General features: G+C 43.5%; 1 protein-coding gene across 1 annotated transcript in view; it reads left to right on the top strand.

The window, feature by feature from the left end:
* Positions 1-5,803: 5,803 nt before the first annotated feature.
* Positions 5,804-22,644, top strand: part of LOC143172099 (protein mono-ADP-ribosyltransferase PARP8-like) — a 119,095-nt gene continuing 102,254 nt past the window's right edge. Inside the window, 4 exon segments of the mRNA XM_076361350.1 lie at positions 5,804-6,036; positions 6,039-6,114; positions 6,116-6,222; positions 7,059-7,113. Of these exon segments, the coding sequence (XP_076217465.1) occupies positions 5,946-6,036; positions 6,039-6,114; positions 6,116-6,222; positions 7,059-7,113 (329 nt within the window). The 5' untranslated portion in view covers positions 5,804-5,945.

Raw genomic sequence — 22,644 nt, 5'->3', positions numbered from 1 at the left:
AAAGTGACTAAAGAAGACATCCGTATGGAGTCTGAAAGTTAGGCTGTTGTATGCAAGCTTGGGATGCTTTTGGTAAGAGTTAGATGAGACAGTTGCATACGCTCATTAATTATTGTAAATGTCACTTTCTTTTATGTTTAGTTCCTTAAGATTAAAGAGTGCTTTGGTTTAAGAAGACTGACTGAACATTGCATTAACCCCTGGTCCCAATCTTCTGAAGGGAACAAATGCAGGCACCCAAATCTAATTACATCTGTGAGGTTAAACACAGTTGGTTGTGCAGCAATAGCTGAGCAAACGCTAAATGAGTTTGCTTGGGTACAGGAAACAGTGTAGTTGCAGCAGCATGAAACTCTGCATGTGCTAATTTTCCCTCTTTCTTGGCCTCTCATTTAGAGTTAGGTCAGAGATCAAAACTACCCCACTGCTTGCAGTATGAGACGGTCTACTGATGGAATTAGTCCTCAGTTTCTAAGGGCTAATCTTGCAAGGTACTGAGTGCTTCCCACCCTATCAATTTCAGCTAAACTGAGAGTACTTGGCAGTTCCTTCTAATTTTGGATTACAAATTCTTAGTTAAGATCATGCACAGGTTGGCTACAATGGAGGTTGTTATAGCAGGAAAGCATCAGTACCTGATAACAGATGGTGACATGGTGAATCATATTTACTGTTGCAGAAAATGGACTAAATGGAATATTTTTAGTAAGGTAAGTATTTTACAGTTTGAGTACTTTCTGGCATGACTATTTGCAATTAAGAAATTGCAATCTGGATATAGGCAACAGAGGAGTTTTGTTTTAAGGGTTTTTTTAACCATGCATTTGCTCGGCAATTGAGAAATTTGCCAGGTAACAGGAGAAATGAGGGTAACAGGCAGAGACTGAAAGATGAGATGACATTAGTGAAGGAGGAAAAACAAGAACAAGTTAAAACTATCATTAGAAAGTGTAATGCTAAGAGTTACAATAAATTGTGGCGTCATTTGGGACTCTGCATTATTTATTGAACATTGCTGAGGGCATTTATCATGTCAGCAGCCATAGGCTTAGCTATTGTGGGCTTCAGTGACATCTGGAAGGATGAGTACTTGGTCTTTGATGGAAAGTTAGAGGTCACTGTCATAGCAACCCACACATCTGTGTGTAGCACTTGTACATCCTTTTGCTTTGTTTGAGGTGACTACTACTGCTGTTTAATATGAGATATATTTTTTTAAAGAAAAAAAAATACAATCACTTTGGAAATTTCAACACTGAATTGAAAAAAAAAAAAGCCTTGGTCCTCTGGTACATCACTTCAATGCTTTTATTTTTTTTTTCCTCCACTGCTATTCCAAAAAAAGCAAATAAAATATGTAATGATAAAATATGTTAGCTGAAGGTTCCCCCCCCAGGCTAGATAAGACGGCTTAAAATAATTTTTAAAACCTTATGGTGGATTGGACAGATGATAGTTTAAGCTATTGTTTCATATTGCAATCTAAGTCATTACTTCATTTTTCATCACGCAAAAATATTTAAAGCTTTTATTAACTGTTAAGCAGTATTTTAAGTCATGTTATTAATTCCATTTTAACTGGCATGCTTTTTTTAAAAGCTATGGCTTTTTATCAATGGACCAGTGCTAACCCACTCAAAAAATCAGTTAAGATGCTTTATTCACAGTGAAATTCACTCTTAAATCATGATAGGTCCACCACGCTAGTGTGTTTTTAATCCAAGTCATCACAGACTTACAGTGATGACCCAAAGAAGCCAATCTATTAATACCCATTTAAAAATTCACCATGATTTGAGTGGCTTTTATGGACTGCTTTGACTAAGGATTGTGGCTACATAGAGTGGCAATGACTACTTGGAAGGACAACTAAGAGAAGTGGTATAGAAGACAGCTGCCTTGAAATCTGTCTAAAACTGGAACAGGCTTAAAGAAAATTAACTATAAACTCAGAGTATTTACCTGAATATTATCTTACATCAGAATATTAGATTGTAGCTGCTAATAATAGAGTTCTGGTGAAAATGATACTAAAGTTTAAAGCCAAACATTTTTTTATGCTTTGTGTCACTTCTCTGTTGGTGGGAACAACTAAGTGTTGCTCCTACATCTCTCACAACTTAGTGCTTATGTTTTCAGACTTTAATGCCACAGTGTCATTTAGAAATTACTGTGTCGTTTTGAGGAAGCTTACTAGAAGGGTGGCATTATGCTTTATGCTGTAAGAGTGGAATGGTATTGATCCTTTAAATGTTCCACCTCTGAGAGGTCACTGTCTACAGACATCAATGAGCTTTGCTGTATTGGTGACTGGCAAATAGTGCTTGAAATTGGAGAAAAAGCAAGAGGTTTAGTTTATTTTGTACTAGAGTTTTGTCTTGGGCATGTAAAAGTAGAGACAGGGTTTTTTAATTGTTTTGGAGGGTTGATGGCAGTTTTGTGTTTTGGAGGGGTTTGGATTCTTTTCCCTCTCTCTGCCCTTTTGAACGCTCTCCCATATTAGAAATACAGGATATCTGCCAAATTATCTCGTTGCCCTGAGTTCTGTATATTCCCTTCAATGGCAAGTCTGCATATTTTTTATTTTTCTAAAGACTTCTAATATGTGTTTATATGCAAGAGGAACATGTTTAGAAAAATATATAAAGAAAATACTTTGGGACAGAACAGGGTGTCCTGATGCTTACTGAAACATTTCTAACAGCTTTACTAATAGGTGGAAAGGGCTTTTTTTCTCTGCATAAAATGAAAAAAATCTGCTTAGTCTAAAGGAGGCAGAAATTGGCTGACCAGAATGAGCAGAAATTGGCTGACCTGTGCATTTCCTCAATAACTTTCTCAGTCACTGCTCACACATTATTGAAACACATTCACTGTGTTGTTTCTATTTCTTTAGATAGTTTGCCCATTACATTTTGAGCCAATCTTCTCACATAAATTTTATAATCATGTAACTCCACAGATTTCGATTTCTTTTTACCTGATTTACACCTCTGTAAATGTTATCAAGTTTCCAGGAATACAAACATAAAAGTTACTTTTGTTTCTTTTTTACTTAATTGGGGTAATCAGTTCAGTACAATCTAACTGAGCTGAGCTGAACTTGAGACAAAACTAGAAATGACATGAGCTGATTTTCAAGACTGAGAAAGCAATTGGACATACATACATTGAATTCCCTTGGGCCAAGACCATTACTTCCAAGACCAACTGTCCTATCGTTCATGAAATTACTTGTAAAACTCTTCAGAAAGTTTCTTCAAGAGGGTGGTATAATTTACATCGTTATAGGGATTACAGCATGCATACGGACACTGTTGCAATAACACTTAGGGTACTTGGATATCAGCAATGTCAGCAGCTTGTCAATCTGTACAAATTTAAGGATCAACTCTAACTCTAAAGATTCACCTTGATTTTCTAACACTTCCATTTTCAGTATTTTAACCAATAGAATAACCTCAATATATAATCTAGCTTTTCCTCACTGAAATCAACCATTCCTGCTATAACAGTACTACAGTCATCAGATAAGTCAAGGGCCAAATTGGCTAAGAATCTAGAAATTTAAGAGCCATTTACAATAAATAATAATAAATGGAATAAATAACCAACCGTATTTCCAGACTTCTTGTTCTATTCAGTTGATGCTGTGAAACCAGATACCAACCATATTAGTTTTCCTGAAGACAGTAGTGTTTCTTTGTGGATGACTTTTTAATTCGCTGTTACCAAGTCTATGAAAATAGTCTAAGGCTTAAAAAGGCAGTCAAGAATTGTGTTAACTGACATGACACTGAAAAGAACCCTGTGGTCAGAATAAGCTGTGAGCAGAATTGTCAGCATATATATCCTGTAACTATCTAATAACCTTCCCCCCTTCCCAATGCACATGGGAGGGATAACAGGGACCTTCCTCTACAAGGTTCAGGACCAAAACCCCACCAGAATAAATCAAGTTCTGATTACATCTCCTAACTATGATTAAGGGGAAGGCAGCAAGCATGGCTCCTGATGTCCTAGCTTGAATAGCTAGAAAAAAACTCTAGAAAAGCATCACTCGTTGACCAAGCTGGCATAACTTGACAGAATGACATTTTACTGTATTACACTATTTCTGACTACAGTGACAAGTTCTGTATCCTACCTTGGAAAATTCTTGCCGCAGTAGAAGAGAATTTAGTGAGCAGCACTGAAAAGTAGTCTGGAAATCTCCCTTCAAAGATAAATTATTTTCTTAGAGGCAGAGAGTTATATCACGTGATGGATTTTTGTTCTCTTTAAACACTACCTGCTTTTTCTTATAATTTCCCTTCTGTTCCCTCCTTCAGACACGAAATCTTTTCAAGATAGGAATAAATATGGAATCTTTTTAACCTCACTTTTTTAGCTATTTCCACTTAAGAACAAATAACAAAATGATGATTGTGTTTCTCCCCTGTGTTTCAAATCAACAATACATGATTCATACAGATTTGCTTAATGAAAAAACACTAAAGCTACTGGGGTCAATAATGAATAATCCATGGGAGCTGTTTAGAGCTGGGTGAATACATAAAAAATGAATTTTATGAATATTCTTTGGAATTTTTTTAATCAAATCTGTTTCCACTGTGTTCACACCCGTTTATTTTTTATTAATTATTCCCTTTGTTCTTTGGCTGATGAAAAATATTTGGTTTTGCAGACTTGACCATTCCTTCTGAGTTATATTACCGTCATTACTTGTATTGCATTAGCGCCCAAAGCCTCTAGCCTGGATTAGTGCTGACTGCTAGGCACTATTTATCGACAGCCCGACTCCTCTCCCGAAGCCCTTAGGTTTGAGAGACAGGTTTGCTGAAGACTGACGGGAGAGGAGCGTGATTAAAAATCACGATGGTTAGAGACGGGTTATAAACACGTTAATTCTCTTTTTAGTTTCAATGGGCACGCATCCCCGCCGATAGGACGGACGCAGAGGCAGGCAGGGGATAGCACTCTGGTAAGGGTAGGCTGCCCGATTTTCCTGTCTGGGGAAGAGACAAGCAGAGGAGCTCTGCCCGCGTGGGGCCGGGGTGCCGCTTGCCGACGCCCGCCCTCAGTGGCGGGTAGGAACGCACCCGCCGCGGGGACGGAAAGGCGCGAACGCAGGCGGAAAGGGGAGCAGCGGCGGGGAGAGCCGCAGGGGGCCGCCCATAGCGCCCGCCCCGCTGGGAGCCAGACGACGTCCCCCCCGGGACAAAGGGCGAGCGGCCCCCACTGCCGGGCCCCGCGGGGCCTGCCCGTCCGGGAAGTGCCCCCCTCCCCAGTGCCCCGCCGCCGCCGGCCTTGCGCAGCACGCCGCTGCCCGCTTCTTCCCCGGTGCCGGCCTGGGAGCCGCCCCGCCGCCTAGATCACTTGCCATTCGCATTTCTCCGCTTCTCGGAAGGAGGCGAAAGCCTATGCCCGGGGCCGGGGCTGGGGGAGGAGGCGAGGGCCGGCAGCGGAGCCGGGACCATCGAGCCGCCGCCTCACAGGCTGCCCGCACGGCTCTGTGCATCCGCCCCTTCCTTCCCCCGCGCTGCCTCCGCCCGGGGAGCCGGCGGGGGCCGTACGTGCCGGGCCGGGAGCGAGGGGAGGGTCTGCGGCTCGGCGTCGCTGCAGCAGCGCCGGCCCCGCCGCGCCGCCAGGGACCGGGTGCGGGAGCCGCCGCCGCCGCCGGCTCTCCGCGCTGCTGCTGCGCGGCGATCGCCGCTGCTGGAGGGAGGGGCAGGGATGTGAGCGGTCGGGTCGGCTTGCCCCCCCCCTTATTTTTTTTTTCCCTTCCAAAAAAAGACCAAATCAGCCAACCAATCCCCCCAAAACCTAGAGGGCGTGGGGTGTGGGGGGATCCCGTGTCGCCGCCGCCACCCTCCGCTGGATCTACTGTGAGGAAATTGCCATTCGCCGGCAGCGGCGGCACATCTGGGCGGGCACATCTGGGCATGCAACATCGGCTCCCGCCGCCTTCCTCCTCCGTCCTCCAGACGGCCGAGCGGATCCCTCCGGGGCGCGGGGAGACTCCGGCTCACCAGCCCCAGGTCCGTCTTTCGGACTGAATATTAAAACTGGCAGCGCGGGGGGTGGGGTGGAAATAAAGGCTGCTTTTTTTTTCCCCTGGGATTTATTTCATGGGGATGTGTTCAAGACAAGAGAGGATTCAGAAGGATATTGACGTTGTGATCCAAAAGTGCAAGGCGGAGAAGGACTGCCTGTTTGCAGGTGAGTTTCCCGGGCGCCAGGTTAGCGGCGCGGAGGCTGCCGCCGCCGCCCGCCCGTCCCAGACCCCGCTCCCGCCGCGGCGCGGCTGCCCGGACTGTGCCCGTGCCCTTCGCCGCCGTTCCCGGGAGCGGAGGCCGCCGCCGAGCCGGCTTGTGCCTGCCCTCAGCCCCCTTCTTCCTCTTCCTGCTCTTCTTCCGAGGGCATCTGAGGGCAGATGAGACCAGGCGTCGGCTGGGAAAGCGGGGGGGCATCTCGAGTCAGGGAGCGTGGCAGTGGCCACACGCAAAACCGGGCGGGTGTGTGCGAGTGTGCGTGCCCCCCGCTGCCTGGCGCAGCCCACAGCTGCTGGGGCGAGCGCCCAGCCGAGCGCAGCCCTGGTGCTTTTTGCTCCGGCGGGCGCTACACGGCTGTTTTCCGGGCGGCCGGGCTCCTGCCATCCTCTGTGCATGCCTTTATCCCCGCACGCCCGCCTGGCTTCAGGGCTGGGGGCATGGCAAGCGGTAAACGTCCCCCCCTTCCGTGCAAAAAACCCCCGGGGTTTCGCCGCTTTCTTGGCGGGGACATGGAGGTGCCGGCAGTGATTTGCCGTCGCAGGAGCCCGGTTTGTGGCTGCCTGTTGCCGTTTCTGACAATGGAAATCCCTGCCGTTGCCATAGCACCGGGCACTTGTTGCGAGGGTCTGGGGGGGGGGAGTTGCTGCATTTCCTCTGATTCATGCCGACCCCCTCCCCCCACACACACACACCGTGTCGGTAGCAGAATGCTGGTCTGCAAAACCTCAGCTATTTCAGCCAAAATAAAGACAAGTTGTAATAACGCAGCTCTTTGTATCTCAGATTTCAGGTACTCAGACTCCACCTTTACCTTCACCTATATTGGAGGCTCCAAAAGGTACTTTTTTTTACAGTAATGACTCCCTTCATTTCCTGCTGGCAGTGAGGTGTAGTGGTTCAATACTGTGGCGGGCTTTTTTGTTTCCTTTCCTTTTGCAAGGAGGATCAATAAATCATCTGCCTTCTCGCAAACGTAAACTGAAGAGGAAGTGTCTAGGGAAGTGATCAGAAAGGTGATCCTAGTTGTTGGAGGCTTGTTCCTCTGAGTGCTGTGGCATTTCACCATTTCTCTTTTTTTAATTTATGTGTATATGTAGAATTTCTGCCATATGTAAACTTAACAGAAACACAACAAAGGCATCAACATATGAAATATAAAGTTAATTCATCTTAAAAAACTGGAAAAAATTATGATTTTAATAACAAATAGCCCAAATTTCACATCAGCACCTTATTCTCTTGCATGAGAGCCATATTTAGTCCTATGACAGATGCAAGACTCTGCAATTGAACAAATTAAACTACTGAGACATTAAGTGAAATGTCAGTATAGCTTCTAAGGCTAAAAAAAATGTTTTATTGAATGGTAGTTTAAATATTATTTCTAAGTGGTTACGAGCTTTTGGTTATAAACTGGATTGTGCATGTACACATTTTTTTATTATATTTCACCATTTGTTGTGTTTGTCTGTTTTCAAAAGGAAATATATGTAAAAGCTTGAACACATCCTTTTTGTTTCCCTGGCTCTTAGTTACCTTTTACTTAATATGGTATTTACAGTATATGCTAGGTCATCCTCTTATCTTTTAGCTGAATTTTATTACACTTGGCAAGATGTCTTGGTTTTATTTTTTTTGTTTTATTTTTTTTTCTCAGTTCATCTGATATCTTTGGTGATTGTTTTTCTTTACCAGGGTACGTCAGGTTAAAGTGTTGTATTCTTTGCAAGTGAACCTTTCAGTGCAGGCAACGCTCCTACAGCCATCGCTTCTCCTCCATGCATGCTTCGGGGCCTGGCTGCAGGACCAGGCTCCCAGATGGTCCCCAGGCTGCAAGACTGCTCAGAAAAACACTTTCCCACCTCACTACCCTGCCTCTTCCTACTAAAGGAAAAGACAACTTCTATCATTTTCAGTGGAGTAGAATAGTTCAGTTCCCCCAGTAGCTGAGAATCAGATGTATTTTCAGGTTGCTTGTAGTATACTCTTTAATTTAGGGGTTTAGTATATGTTTTGTTTTGGTCTTGTTTTAAAAGACAATTTTGAAAGGCTTGATACAGTAAAAATTATCGAACAGAAATATTATTTATCATGTAATTAAAACAATCGAATTTAAAATTTACTTTGCACTGTTTTCTAAACCAAATATTGCAGCAAGAAACCAGAAAGTGAAACCTGTCTATTGTTTCCATTTTCCAAGCTGAATAAAGTAAAAAGCCCAAGGGCATAACTGATGTAAAACAAACTGGTTTATAAATGTTGAAACAAAACATTGTCACTTCTACAATGAGAGATGGAAGATGGCCTTACATCCCACAGCCTTGAATTTTAACTGGGGTCAGCATTTGCTTAAGGAAACTGTTGACTGGAAACTAGTCTCAGGATCTTGAAAATTCAAACTGAATTGAGAAATAAAAGTTATGCTTAGAGACATTGGTGAAAGTGGGTTGTTACTTAGAGCATACTCAAATTTCACTTTCCTTTTGACATTTTAAGGACATTTAAAAGGCATCCTTTGAGAGAAGGGTTTCATGTTCTCTGCTTGTTTGTATTTTGATTTAGAAAGATGTTTTACAATATTCTTAGTATACAGTGGTATACTGAGTGGCAAGTTTATGGTAGTAAGCTCTCTTGTGAAGTACATAAAATGAAAACCCTAAGCCTTGACCATTAAGGGCCAAACTTTTCTTTCTCACATCAAAGAAGAGTTAGTGGTTTCTTCTTAGAAAAGGTGCTTGCTGAGCAGCGGCTATGCTGTATCGTGTGCGGCATTCGGGCAGGTCTCCAGTTGTGGTGGGTTGACCTTGGCTGAATGCCAGGTGCCTGGGCAGTTGGGTTTCCCCAATCGAGCTTGTTGCGTGATCAACGCTACCCACTTACTCCATGTAGTGCTGGTTGCGTGATGCGTAGAGGGGATGTTTCCTTTGAACATCCAGTGTAGCACAGGCAATCGTGGTGCCAAGAGGAGATATGCTTCTGTACCAACAACTTCTGAAGCGGCTTGAACCCCCTCATATGCTGCTAGTATCTCTTTTTTCAGTCAGGGTGTAGTGGGCTTCTGTTCCTCGATACCCCCAGCTCCAAAACCCTAATGGTCAACCTCGGGTTTCTCCTGATGTTTTCTGCCAGAGGTTCCAGGTGAGACCATGCTCCCCAGCTGCAGTGTAGAGTACGTTTTGCACAGCTGGTCCTGTATGGAGAGGCTCAAGAGCTACCGCACAAGCTATCTCCTGTTTGATCTGCTCAAAGGCTTGCTGTTGCTCAAGGCCCCACTCAAAATAGTTCTTCTTTTGGGTTACTCGATAGAGAGGGCTCACAAGCTGACTATAACCTTGAATATGCATTCTCCAGAATCCCACAATGCCTAGGAAAGCTTGTGTTTCTTTCTTGTTAGCTGGTGGAGACAGTTGCTATCTTGTTGATCACATCCATAGTCACATGACAGTGTCCATCCTGCCATTTTATTCCCAAAAACTTCATATCCTGTGCAGGTCCCTTGATCTTGCTTCTTTTTATGGCGAAACCAGCTTTCAGAAGAATCTGAATCACTCTTTTTCCCTTCTCAAACAATTCTTCTGCCTTGTTGCCCCACACGATGATGTAATCGATGTACTGTAGCTGTTGAGGCATGTCGTGGAATGAGTGATTTAGATCGCTTAAAGAATCACCATCAAAGGCAATAGCAAAAGTAGTTTTAATATGATGTTGTAAAAGTGTGACTTAACAAAGTTCAATGGCAAGGTTCACTCTATTAATTACTGCGTGGAAGAAACATACAAAGGAAAATTGAGTTACACTTGAGTTAGAATGATTCACAGAGAGACCGGGGATGCAAAAGGGTAAGGAGGACCCTCCCATTGAGTCACAAGGTTCAGAGTGGACCCCCTTGCTTTCTAAACTCCTCCTCAGAGAGGAGTCTAGGTGCGACTAGGTCCAAACCTAGTCTCAGACTTGGTCAACGGTTTATGTCTAAGGGATTATATATGCAATGTTTCATTAGCATCAATTCAGCATGCAATCAAAGTTACCAAGACAAAATCAAAGTTACCATACTACAAGGTTATGCGCAATATCAGTCGCTTACCAAAGATCTGTCGTTGGTGAAAGGTCTCTCTGCCTTGAGGAGCAACCCTGAGAGGTGTCCCAGCTCAAGGGGAGATCACCGCCATGCAGCCATGCTGCCTAGCAGGGAGAGCTCAAAGAAGGCTCACCTAGGCTGTCATATTTATGGGATAAAGTGGTTGGCTCGTAGTCAAATTACATGCGATGGAAAAGGTATGCATGGGACTCCTTGTACCCACAACATTCTTTGTTCCTTGATAAATGAGTCTTGGAAAAGCCACCCGCCTATTCATGTGTCAATCGCATGATCGGTGTTCCAAGCTCATATGCATCGATGCTCACTGGGTCACTCTGCTCCTTTGTGGGTTTTCAGAGAACAGATTGAAACTAGGGGAGTTCACGCCTGGCTACGGCTCAGGCCTTTACCCCTTCCGGAGCCTGCACCAAACCATCGCCAGTCTGGTCAGGGGTTGAGTGCATCTGTCACATGGTATCACCCTTTTCCAGTGCAGTTTGGATTAGTCCATGACAAATGGTAGGGCTGTACTTCCACCCCTGGGGCAGTTAATTCCAGGTGTATTGGGCACCCCTCCACACGAAAGCAAAGTGTGGCCTGCATTCTGCTGCCAAAGGAAATGAAAAAACACATTGGCAATGTGAATTGTAGCATACTACTTGGCTGCCTTTGACTCCAGTTCATATTGAAGCTCTAGCATGTCTGGTACAGCAGCACTCAGCGGTGGCATGACTTCGTTCAGGCCATGATAGTCTACTGTTAGTCTCCACCCTCTGTCAGACTTTTGCACTGGCCATATGGGACTATTAAAAGGTGAGTGAGTCTTGCTGATCGCTCCTTGGCTCTCCAATTGATAAATCAGCTCATGGATGGTGTTGTGGTTTAACCTCAGTCGGCAACCGAGTACCACACAGCTGCTCGCTCACTCCTCCCCCCGCCCCCACAGTGGGATGGGGGAGAGAATTGGAAGAGTAGAAGTGAGAAAAACTCGTGGGTTGAGATAAAAACAGTTTAATAATTGAAATAAAATATCAACAACAACAATAATAATATTATAATAATACACAAAGCAAGTGATGCACAATGCAATTGGTCACCACCCGCCGACCGATGCCCAGCCAGTCCCCGAGCAGCGGCCCCCCCTGCCAGCTTTCCCCAGTTTATGTACTGAGCATGACGTCACATGGTATGGAATGTTTCTTTGGCCAGTTTGGCTGTGCCCCCTCCCAGCTTCTTGTGTACCTCCAGCCTTCTCAGTCGGTAGAGCATGGGAAACTAAAAAAGTCCTTGGCTAGTGTAAGCATTACCTAGCAACAACTAAAACATCGGTGTGTTATCAACTTTGTTCTCCTCCTAAATCCAAAACACAGCATTGTACCAGCTACTAGGAAGGAAATTAACTCTATCCCTGCCGAAACCAGGACAGATGGGAGCCAGGGAGTCTCGGTTCATGCGATATTGCCATCGGTGCACCGTCTTGGTAGCAATTGGCACCTGCCGTTCTTCAAGTCACAGCAATCCCACAATGAAGGGATCTTCCGAGAGGCCAGGCAGGGTACATAGCTGTTTGATCTTCTCTGTGTTCACAGTGGCTACACCAGAAGCCCATCGGTACCCCTTTTGGTCCTTGAAGTACCCTCTCCTGAGGTAGTCTATGCCAAGGATACAAGGGGCCTCTGGGCCAGCCACAATGGGGTGCTTTTGCCGCTTGTCCCCTGTTAAGCTCACCTCAGCCTCCAATACAGACAATTCTTGGGATTCCCCTATCACTCCAGAGATCCAGATGGGCTCCGTGCCCCTATACCCTGATGGCACCAGCGTACACTGTGCACCAGTGTCTACCAAAGCCTTATACTTTTGTGGGTCTGATGTGCCAGGCCACCGAATCCACACAGTCCAGTATACCTAGTCATCCCTTTCTTCCTCCTGGCCCAAGGCAGGGACCCTCTATTCCTGTTCCTGGTCAGAGTATTCACTGTCTGACCCTTTCGGTACCAGACCAGAAGTCCCCTCACCAGGATCAAGGGAGGTGATCTCAATCCTTCTTCCATGTCTGGGAGATTGCTGATTGCCTTCTTGTGTCTCTACAGCAACTAAGCTGAAAGCCTTCTTGGGTGGCCCCTTCTTAAGAGCTGTCTTCCTTCTCAGTTCGCAGACATGGGCTTCCAGCTTAAAGGTGGGTTCACCATCCCACTCCCTCATGTCCTCCCCCTGGTCATGCAGGAAGAACCAGAGTGCACCACACGGCATGTGCCTGGGGCTCCCTTTCCCTCTGACCGGGGCAGGAGGGGACTGACTTCTTGGGGCGCCCCTGACAGCCAAGGCGCTGGCCCATAGGGATGAGGAGGGACAGAGATTTTCTTCAAAGTTTTGGAGCCAAGAGGACGCTCTCTCCACAGTTGGTGTATCCATATCCGGGCCAATACATTGTTGCCAAGCTGTTAGAATATGATGCTGGGGCATTTTGAATCACCTTCCTCCACATGGCCCATGTGCACAGGACATCCTCTGGATCTTTGGAGACCTCATCATTGTCTAGATCATTGTAGATGACTTCCAGCACCGCTAATTATCTCAGGTACTGGATGCCTTCATCCGCAGTAGTCCACTTTCCTGGGGACTTCATAAGATCTTCCTTGAATGGATATCTTGCCCTCACACTTGAGAGGAGCCGTCTCCAGAGACTGCGGATTGCTGTCTCTTTTCCAATTCCTTTCTCAATTCCTGGTTTCTAGCAAGGGATCCCAGCTGTTGGGCTTCCCTACCTTCCAGTTGCTGACTGTCGGCTCCGTTATCCCAGCATCGGAGCAGCCAAGCAGCAATCCACTCACCTGGCTGGCGGCTGTAATCTTTCCCTATGTCTCAAAGTTCTGATAAGGTCAGGGACTGTGTAGTTTCCGCTTCCTGTCTGATTTCTCTTACTCCTTCCTCCCATTTCTTTGTTGAAGGACTGGTTTCTTGATCAAACCTTTCCTCTTCTTCCTCCTCCCTTACTAATTGATGATATGGACCCGTTGACCTCCTTGTTCATTATTTCTTTTTCACTACTGGGGCAATTACTGTAGTTGTTGTTTGGGTCCCTGCCTCAACCACAGTCCTCTGAGAGTACTGAACTGTGGCTCGATAGGCACAGGCCAGGCCTCAATACAGTGCTAGAAGCTGCTGGTTTTCATTGGGGTAGGCAAGGCACCCTTCTATCAGGTGGCGCGTCAGTTTGCCAGGGTTGCTCACCTGTTCAGGTGTAAAGTCCCAGGCCATGGGAGGTGATAATGGCCCTAGGCACCTGCCCAAATCCTTCCACACACCCTTACCACCCAGAGACCGGCCGCCTCAGGGCACAATTCAGTATCGCCTCAGCCAAAAGTTGTCTTCTCTTACACCAGGACGACACCAGATTCCACAAACCCCACAATATGCCAACAGCGTTAATTAGTAGTATTAAACATCTCACGTAAGGGTGAACAAGGACCTCGGGAACCTGCATAATAAAACCACCTACATCAATCCCAGGTAGGAAGAGGGAGATGTATTCCTTCATCCTCTCCACAAGATAGCTCCCCCAGCACAGCAAGGCCATCAGTGCCAGGGCAAAGCACATAGCCAATGTTTGTATTAACATGTTCCCAAGCTCAGCAAAATAAAGAGATACGCAGTGCAGCCAACAAACTCCGTGACCCGCACAGGAGCTTGCCATTTAATAACTACTATAGCTATAGCATGCTTAATACAAAACTGCTGTTGTCTTGAGCCCCGTGTTGGGCGCCAAAAGGGACTGTGGTGGGTTGACCTTCGTTGGTCGCCAGGTGCCCACCAAGCTGCTCTATCACTCCCCTCCTCAGCAGGACAGAGGGGGAAGAAAATAAGATGGAAAAAAACTCGTGGGTCAAGATAAAGGCAGTTTAATAAAGCAAAAGCAAAGTCCACGTGCGGAAGCAAAGAAAAACAAAAGATTTATTCTCTACTTCCCATCAGCAGGCGATGTCCAGCCACTTCCCAGGAAGCAGGGCTTCAGTACACTTAGCGAGCGGTTGCTCCGGAAGACAAACGTCGTAATAACAAATGCCCCCCTCCCCTCCTCCTTTCTCTTAGCTTTTATTGCTGAGCAGACGTCATATGGTATGGAATATCCCTTTGGTCAGTTTGGGTCAGCTGTCCTGGCTATGTCCCCTCCTGGTTTAACCTCAGTCGGCAACTGAGCACCACACAGCTGCTCGCTGTGCACCTGCAGCCTTCTCAGTCAGTAGAGCGTGGGAAACTTAAAAAGTCCTTGACTAGTGTAAGCATTACCTAGCAACAACTAAAACATCGGTGTGTTATCAACTTTGTTCTCCTCCTAAATCCAAAACACTGTACCAGCTACTAGGAAGGAAATTAACTCTATCCCTGCCGAAACCAGGACAATCAGAAATAAAAGGAGCAACAGCATGTCTCCTGTGTAATGAAATGTACTGTTTGTCAAAAGAGAGTGCAAAAAATGGTGATATACCATTTTTAAAAAGAAATATATAATTAAATAAGTTCCTTTCAAACTGTAGCATTCTGCATTTTATCTCATCTATTACAGGTTGCCATCTTGAAACCTTGTTGCTTTAAATGAATGTTCCATTTTGTGTTTATAGATAAGATTTTTTCATGTTTTAAGAGCAAAGCTAGAAGGCAGGATAACTTTGCACCGTTCAACTGTCTTGTTTCTACCCAATAAGGTATTTGTGTCAGACAGCATTTGCTCTCAAGTAGAAAAAATAGCCTATGGATTAGAGATGGTATTCCAGGTTATTAGCTTTTCTGCAAATGACAGAATATTTAATTTTAGGTTTTTTTGTGGTTTTGCTCATTCTTTTTCCTTAATGTTGAAAAATCCATCTTTGATGGGGAGTTCTCACCCCATAATGATCATACATACAGCAAGATATGAAAATAATTAGGATGCTCTTCTGTCAGATTAGGACCTGGGGTTGATAAAGGTGTCAAAACCAGGAAGCACTTCATTGTCATAAAAGCACTTGCTGATAGTCAACTGCTTGATCTCAACTACAGCTGTATAAATCTGGAGTAATTCCACTGATGTGATGGGGCTCACTTGGATCCTCAGCGATACTGATGAATTTTTGATTTGGCCCTGACTACTCCTAGTGAACAGCAATCCAGGTGATTTTTTTCACCTGGGGGGAGTTACAAAGACCAGAGTTCTGTTTTCTGCCATCTTTGCAGATCTTTTTTTTTCTCTGATTCAAATCTGTGTGCATTTTTAAAATGTGCATGCAAATGAGTTTTGCCCCTCAGTTTCCTGGTAAGTTGCCACAATGGCAGGTGCCAGGAGGGTGGCAGAGGTTCTGTACCATTGCTTGGGGGAGTGCTAATGTGTGACTGAACGTGGCAGAGCCTTGTCACAGGAAGAGGTTCTCTGTTTCCTTTCTGTTGTTGCTGCTGTTGCATGAAGGACTATAGAAGAGAAATCTGGAGGGAGTGATGAAAAGAAAAGGCATGGGTTGGCATCTGAGTTACATCACTGCAAAGTGGAAGTAATGGCATTCACTTCAGTCTGGCTGTGTGTGGAACGGCATCTTTACTAAAGAGATTGTGTGTTAAACACTGAAGACAGGATAAGATGTTATTTGTTGCCATCTACTTTCATCTACAATTAACATACTTTAAAAGACAATAACCACAATGTAAATATCTGTTTTCTCATTATCTGTTTACCTCTGTATTTTCTCCAAGAACTGTTTATAATTTATTTTTAATGATAATGAATAATTCTAGCAGGAGGTTGAAACTGGGCATGTTACATGTTATGGTAGAGTTATTTCCTTCAGAGATACATTGCCAGGGTTTTTTTAATTTTATTTTGAAGGGCTGAGGATGACCAATACCACATCTTATTCTAATATTTCTAAATAATATTAAAAAGAATAATAATTTATGCATCTGACTGACATGCATTCAAGGCTCAGGTAGGTAAAACAGTCGAGCTGTTCTGCCCCTAGTATTTTGAAGTTCCTTGTTGGAACAGTACATTGATTGGGACATTAGCTGCTACTGAGTGAGAACCCTTTACACCTCTCAAACTTCAGTGATTTCAATATCTAATGATTGCAATATGCTCGCGATTAACTAGATAATATACTCTAGTGAAAAATTCTTGAATTGTGAGGTGAAGGCTGAGTGGGCTGGGGTGATGTTGGGACTTTCCTGCGTAGATTATTTCTATTTTGAAGTCAATCGGTCAGAACTGCTGAGGTTTTTATTGTTGTACTTGATAAGTTTCAGGAGATTATTGCATAAAGATTTTCATTTTGCTGCTAATTGGTATTTTGACTGAAATTAAATACATAAAAGGTTTCTACATTTAGCCTGTTCCTCTCCACCTCAAGACTATGTAAATTGATGAGATGACATAAGCCTAACTAAAGAGAAAGTACAGTATAATTTCCTTTATATGGTCATATTTTGCCTTTATATTCCACTGATTTCAGTTAGACATTATTGGATTAACTGAGGCAAATATTTAACGTTTGGCCAAATTTCATTTTGAAATAATTCTGTTTATAGTTTGAACTGCTTTGATGTATTTTGCTGTCTTAATACCTGTAGCTGCAGTCATCTGCATAAAGCTGAAGCAATGATACTGGTTTTATTTACACTTGAAGAACTTAACCCTATGTATCTGCCTGGCCATCTAGCTATATATGTAATATATATTTATTTACAGAGGCTTCAGATACTCAGTAATTCCTTTGTTAGTATTATTTTCATTAACATTGACCATCTCACATGGTCAATGTCATGGTCAGTAGCATTTTGAGAGAAGAATAAATGGTCAGGGGACTATCCATTAATTAAACTTGTGAGGGATTTTACTTTATCTGACATTTCCATCAGGATTCTCCAACATGTAACATGCCATGTTTATGTTCCTGATACAAGCATATGTTCATGTTGATGATGGGAAGTTGGGTCACTGAACTTTCAGCTTTCATTATTTCATAACCAGCTACTTCACAGTTACACTAGTAAAATGGCAAATGATCCTGCAGAGGTGTCTTGAGAAACAGCATGGTAAAAACATTCATCTTTAAGAATAAAATCTAAGAACTTTATTTTCCGTTGAAAGTGAAGATGGATGAACATACCAAGCAAGTACCAGTGTACTAGTAAGAATGCAGTGGGGCATTTGCATCAGAGAAACTTATACTTGTTGGCCTTTTGAACCTTTCTCAAAGTATCTGTGAAATGAAATTTATTAATTTCTTATAGCACCTGTCTCACAACACGTACTGGCCCTGTGTCTGATTTCCTGTGCATCGGAGCTGCCAGTGTGGAGACCCAGCTCCCGGGAGGACTGGCAGGCTGCCAAGAAGAGGCTTTGCAAAGCCTCAGCAAATGAAGAGGGAATGTCCTGAGGTGGCTGGTAGGAAAAGCTGCCAGGCTTGTGTTGGGACATGCACGCTCAGGAAATTTAGGTACTTGCCTCCTGTCCAGAGTCTTGAAGTGTTAAGTATCTACACTAGCCCTTTTGTTCCAAAATACGGCTAAATATTTTGTGGCAGTGGTTCCCTTTCCTTTGGTAGTGTATGATCCGCTTAAAGAGTGCGTTCCTGCTCTAGTCCCCGGGGTAAAGATATCAGGATGTTCAACTGTGAGACTCCACAGTACTTCCAGCCCCACAATTAGGCTGCTCCGGCCTGAAAACAGAGCTGGAGCCACTGGAGGAACCCAGCGCCTAAAAGTTTCTTAAAACCTCTGCATTGTCCAGGCCCCTTCTCATTTGCCATTTAGCTGTGGAGGTTTCTAAAATTTGGTCTCACAATCCCTAAATCTTTTTGTATGCGTGCTGGTTTTGTCTGGGATAGAGTTAATTTTCTTCATAGTAGCTAGCATGGGGCTATGTTTTGGATTTGTGCTGAAAACAGTGTTGATAATACAGGGATGTTTTAGTTACTGCTGAGAAGTGCTTACACAGAGTCACGGCCTTTTCTGCTTCTCACATCACCCCACCAGCGAGTAGGCTGGGGGTGCACAAGAAGTTGGGAGGGGACACAGCTGGGACAGCTGACCCCAACTGGCCAAAGGGATATCCCATACCATGTGACGTCATGCTCAGCATATAAAGCTGGGGGAAGAATAAGGAAGGGGGGGACGTTCGGAGTGATGGCGTTTGTCTTCCCAAGTAACCATTACGCATGATGGAGCCCTGCTTTCCTGGAGATGGCTGAACACCTGCCTGCTGATGGGAAGTAGTGAATGAATTCCTTGTTCTGCTTTGCTTGTGTGCGTGGCTTTTGCTTTACCTATTAAACTGTCTTTATCTCAACCCACGAGTTTTCTCACTTTTACCCTTCTGATTCTCTCCCCCCATCCCACTGTGGGGGAGTGAGTGAGCAGCTGTGTGGTGCTTAGTTGCCAGCTAGGGTTAAACCACGACAGTATGCCTGTGACTAATTGTGTAAGACTGCTTGGATGCAGGCTCTGGAGCAGAAATGTAGGTGCTTAGGGGACACAGCTGGTTAGGAATGGAGATGTCAAAAGACTTTTTAATGAGCATTCAATCTTCTGTCTCCTGGATCAGCCAATGAGTTCCTTTTGTGAAGTGAAACTCATATGATGTCAGTTGACATAGCTTCATGTATTTTTCAATGGAATTTTGCTCTAAATCCATCTTTTAATACAAAGCAGTTGTGAGATTCTTGCCTCACTGTGGTGCTTCGAGTAAAATGGCAGTTGCAGCTCCAGTGTACCATCTGTGTGAGATTTGGGAGCCACTGAATTGTGAAGGATACATCAAGCCCTTGACATCTAGGATATATTTCATCAGTAAAGAAAAATAACAGATTATTTTTTTCACTGGTAAAGTCTGTGTATTCTGATCCCCAAATAAATATATCTCATTCTTACAACTTAACCTCAAACTGCCTTGGTGCAACATGGTTTATAACCAGTTTCTCCTCTCGTGTGTTCTCCTTCTCAGATGGTATTTTTTAAAAAAGGTTAGAGATAATGGAGGAGAAGGTCTAGATTATATTATCTTTCACAGATGGGTATTGCATTGATGAAACAATGTAATCCAATCATGAGCTTATGAACCTGAGGATCTGTACTGTATGAATGCATATACTTGCATTCAGATATTTGAAATCATGTTTAAGGTGTTATTTAATGGCATAGGGGCGGGTGACATATAGTTGCAGCAGCATGGACATCTGTGGATTTCAACGATTAGGAATGCTGTTAGGTCAATTTTAAAGCAATACGATTATGCAAATCTTGCCCTAATGTAGCTTTGGTGTATGTCTCACAACTAAATGGATGCTGTTGTCACGTTTCATTATGAAGTCTACAAATGCAAAAGTTTAGTGACATCAGAGGATGTCACTGGCTTCACTGGAATGCTTTGGGACATTGCAGGAATAATGCTTTCTCACTGTCCCATGTCCAGCTTCATGCCTTCCAGTAGCTACACGTATTGAAAATCCAACTCGGGCCATAGCTCAGCCTAGATACACAAAAACAATCCTCAGTGCTGGAGCTGCCTTACCCAGTCAGAGCCAGAATGGGTGTAGAGAAGGGTGTGACAAGGAGACAGTGGTGGAGAAAGTGGGGGAGACTGGGGAGCAGAAGATGGCTGGATACTGATAGAAAGGACAGAGGGAGTGACAAGGAGATACACACGTACATTGGAAGAGGAAATGGAAAGATGTGTAAGAGCTTGAGTCAGAGAGAAAACGCTGCCAATAAGAGCATGTGAGGAAAGATTGTGTCTGGAAAAAAAAGAAACCCTCTTGAGAAAAAAGGAGAGGATTTTAAAATGTGTTATATTCTAAAGAAATGTACCATTCCACATCAAAATTATTAAAATAGGCTAGGAATAGGAGTAAAGGGGAAAATACATTTTGTTGCTATATTTACAGGGACAAAACAGGCTACAGAAAAATAAAATAGAGCGAAAATCCTCAGAGCTAGCATTTTTGTTTCAGGCAAACAAATTAAAACTGTGTTAATTGTAGAATAGCTTTTGGACGTATATGGCCTAGGTTTCTTATTAAAATTACTTTTTGGCTGCAGTCTGAAAACTAAATACTTGCATACTTGTATGCATAAAGATGAAGGAGAAGTTTGTAGCATCTGTCTAGTTGTCAATGGGATTTTAAATATGGATTGCAATCCCGATTCACATAAATTTACTCATATAAAGAGGTTACAGCAGGAGATGCTCAGGTAAGGATTCAGAATGAAGTCTGCAGAAGTATGTGGGGACTGTGGTAACTGTGAGTTACTGACAGGAGCTGCAGTGAGGTATGGGTCTGTTGCTGGTACTATTATGCATATTTTAAAAGCAGCTCATGGTATTCCAAAAGTAAAAACCTGAGACAAGACTGGGCATCATTTAAAAGGTAATATCCTTGATGCTTTTCAAAGTTCCTTTTAAAGTGGAGATGTACAGTCTTGCTGGGACCTACATGAGTTAAAATGGAGAAGAAAGATAAGAAAAGTGGATCTGGATGGATTTGAATATTTACAGAAATGTTTGAATTTGGAGACATTCGTATTGCTACAAGAAATCAAAGTTCACAGCATATGCTGTTATGATCTGTCTCCTACTATTGTACCTGTTGTGGGTTAACCCTGGTGGGCAGCTCAGCCCCACACAGCCGCTCACTCACTCCCCCCCAGTGGGAGTCCAGCTGTCCCAGCTGTGTCCCTTCCTAACTTCGTGTGTACCCCCAGCCTACTTGCTGTCAGGGCAGTGTGAGAAGCAGAAAAGGCCTTGATGCTGTATAAGCACTGCTCAGCAATAACTAAAATATCCCTGTGTTATCAACACTGTTCTGGTCAGAAATCCAAAACACAGCACCATACAAGCTACTATGACGAAAATTAACTCTATCCCAGCCACAACCAGTACAGTACCGTACTTTCATACTGATAATTCAAGAAATATCTAACATAAAGTAAGAGGATGTGTGTCAGTCTGCACTGACATTGGCATTTATGGGAATTTTTCCCCCTACAGGAAGAAGGAAATAAGTTGCTAATTATTTCGCAGCTCAGCGAGTCCCTTTCTCCCCTTACTAATGACATTTAAATTGCAAACAGTTTCCTTTGAAATGAATAAAGTTTGATGGAAGTATAACCAAGCAAAAAAAGAAGAAACTCATTCTCTTTTAATCCTTTTGTATGCTTCCTTTCCCACATCTCAGACTGTAGATCACTTTGATCCTAAATTGTAACAATTCCTACCTACCTGGATTTGCATAAAATCCATAATAATGTTTTAAAGTGTAATTGAAGCATGTTAAACAAATATTTGTATATGTTCCTAAGATTGCTTTAATTTATATATCTCGTGTTTCATATAGGTGTAGCCACTAAATCTGCATGAAACAAAGGTCTTCTTTGGTGAAGTGAGACACCAGGGCGCTTTTCCGGATTTGGGGAAATTAAGTCAGGTCAGGATAGCATTCTGCATTTTATTCTTCAGAGGATTTATTTACCTGACTAAAAGCTATTTTGCCTCCACTGATTCACTTTAAAATAAACCTTTGAGCACTTCTGTTCAACAGACATGGAAAAAAGTATGTCTGAGGGAGAATCTGATTTAATTCAGATCTTCCTTTTTAATTTAAGACTTCTGGTAGCAATGGGAACTCAGAGATATTCAGTGGACTTGAAAGAAAGATGAATGACATTTTTATGCTGTCATGTATTTAATCCATCAGTGCTGAGACACTTTAAAATTAAAATATATGGTCCCATTAACTGTTTCTTACTGTATACATTTCTTAAAGAAGAGTGTCTGATGTGCACCCTTAGAGCAACACAGGGCTGTGGGTTAGAGCCAGTCATCTGTGTACTCTCTGGAGGCAGTGGTGGAAACATCAGCCCCCTGGCTCCCATTCTTTGAAGAGTTTCCTCTTTTCTGAAAGAGGAATAAGATTTATGTAAATGGATGCTGCCAATGCTGTTTCTTAACAGCCTCCCTTCCAAAGCATTTCATTAAGATCTGTTGCTGAAACTGCACGACCACTGAGGTCTGTAGGTAGTCACATTTCCAGGCAGAGCAGCAGCTCTATGTTTCTGCTGTGCAGAACTGCTGTATCTGAATGGTGGGATGTACTGGTCACATTCCTAGTCTACTCTTTGCTGTCTTGCATAGGAAGCCCATACGTATAACCAAATATTCTCTGTACCAAAGCTTAGACTCTCCTAATCTTGCTCCCATTTAAACATAAGTGCTCCAATTCTGCTGTGAAAGTGGCCTCTGTCTACCTGTAGATATATATATTACAATAC

The sequence above is a fragment of the Aptenodytes patagonicus genome, chromosome W (assembly GCF_965638725.1).
Source record: "Aptenodytes patagonicus chromosome W, bAptPat1.pri.cur, whole genome shotgun sequence".
In the NCBI taxonomy this organism is placed as follows: Eukaryota; Metazoa; Chordata; class Aves; order Sphenisciformes; family Spheniscidae; genus Aptenodytes; species Aptenodytes patagonicus.
The sequence above is the reverse complement of the archived record's forward strand: the minus strand, read 5'-3'. Positions and strand labels throughout refer to the sequence as shown.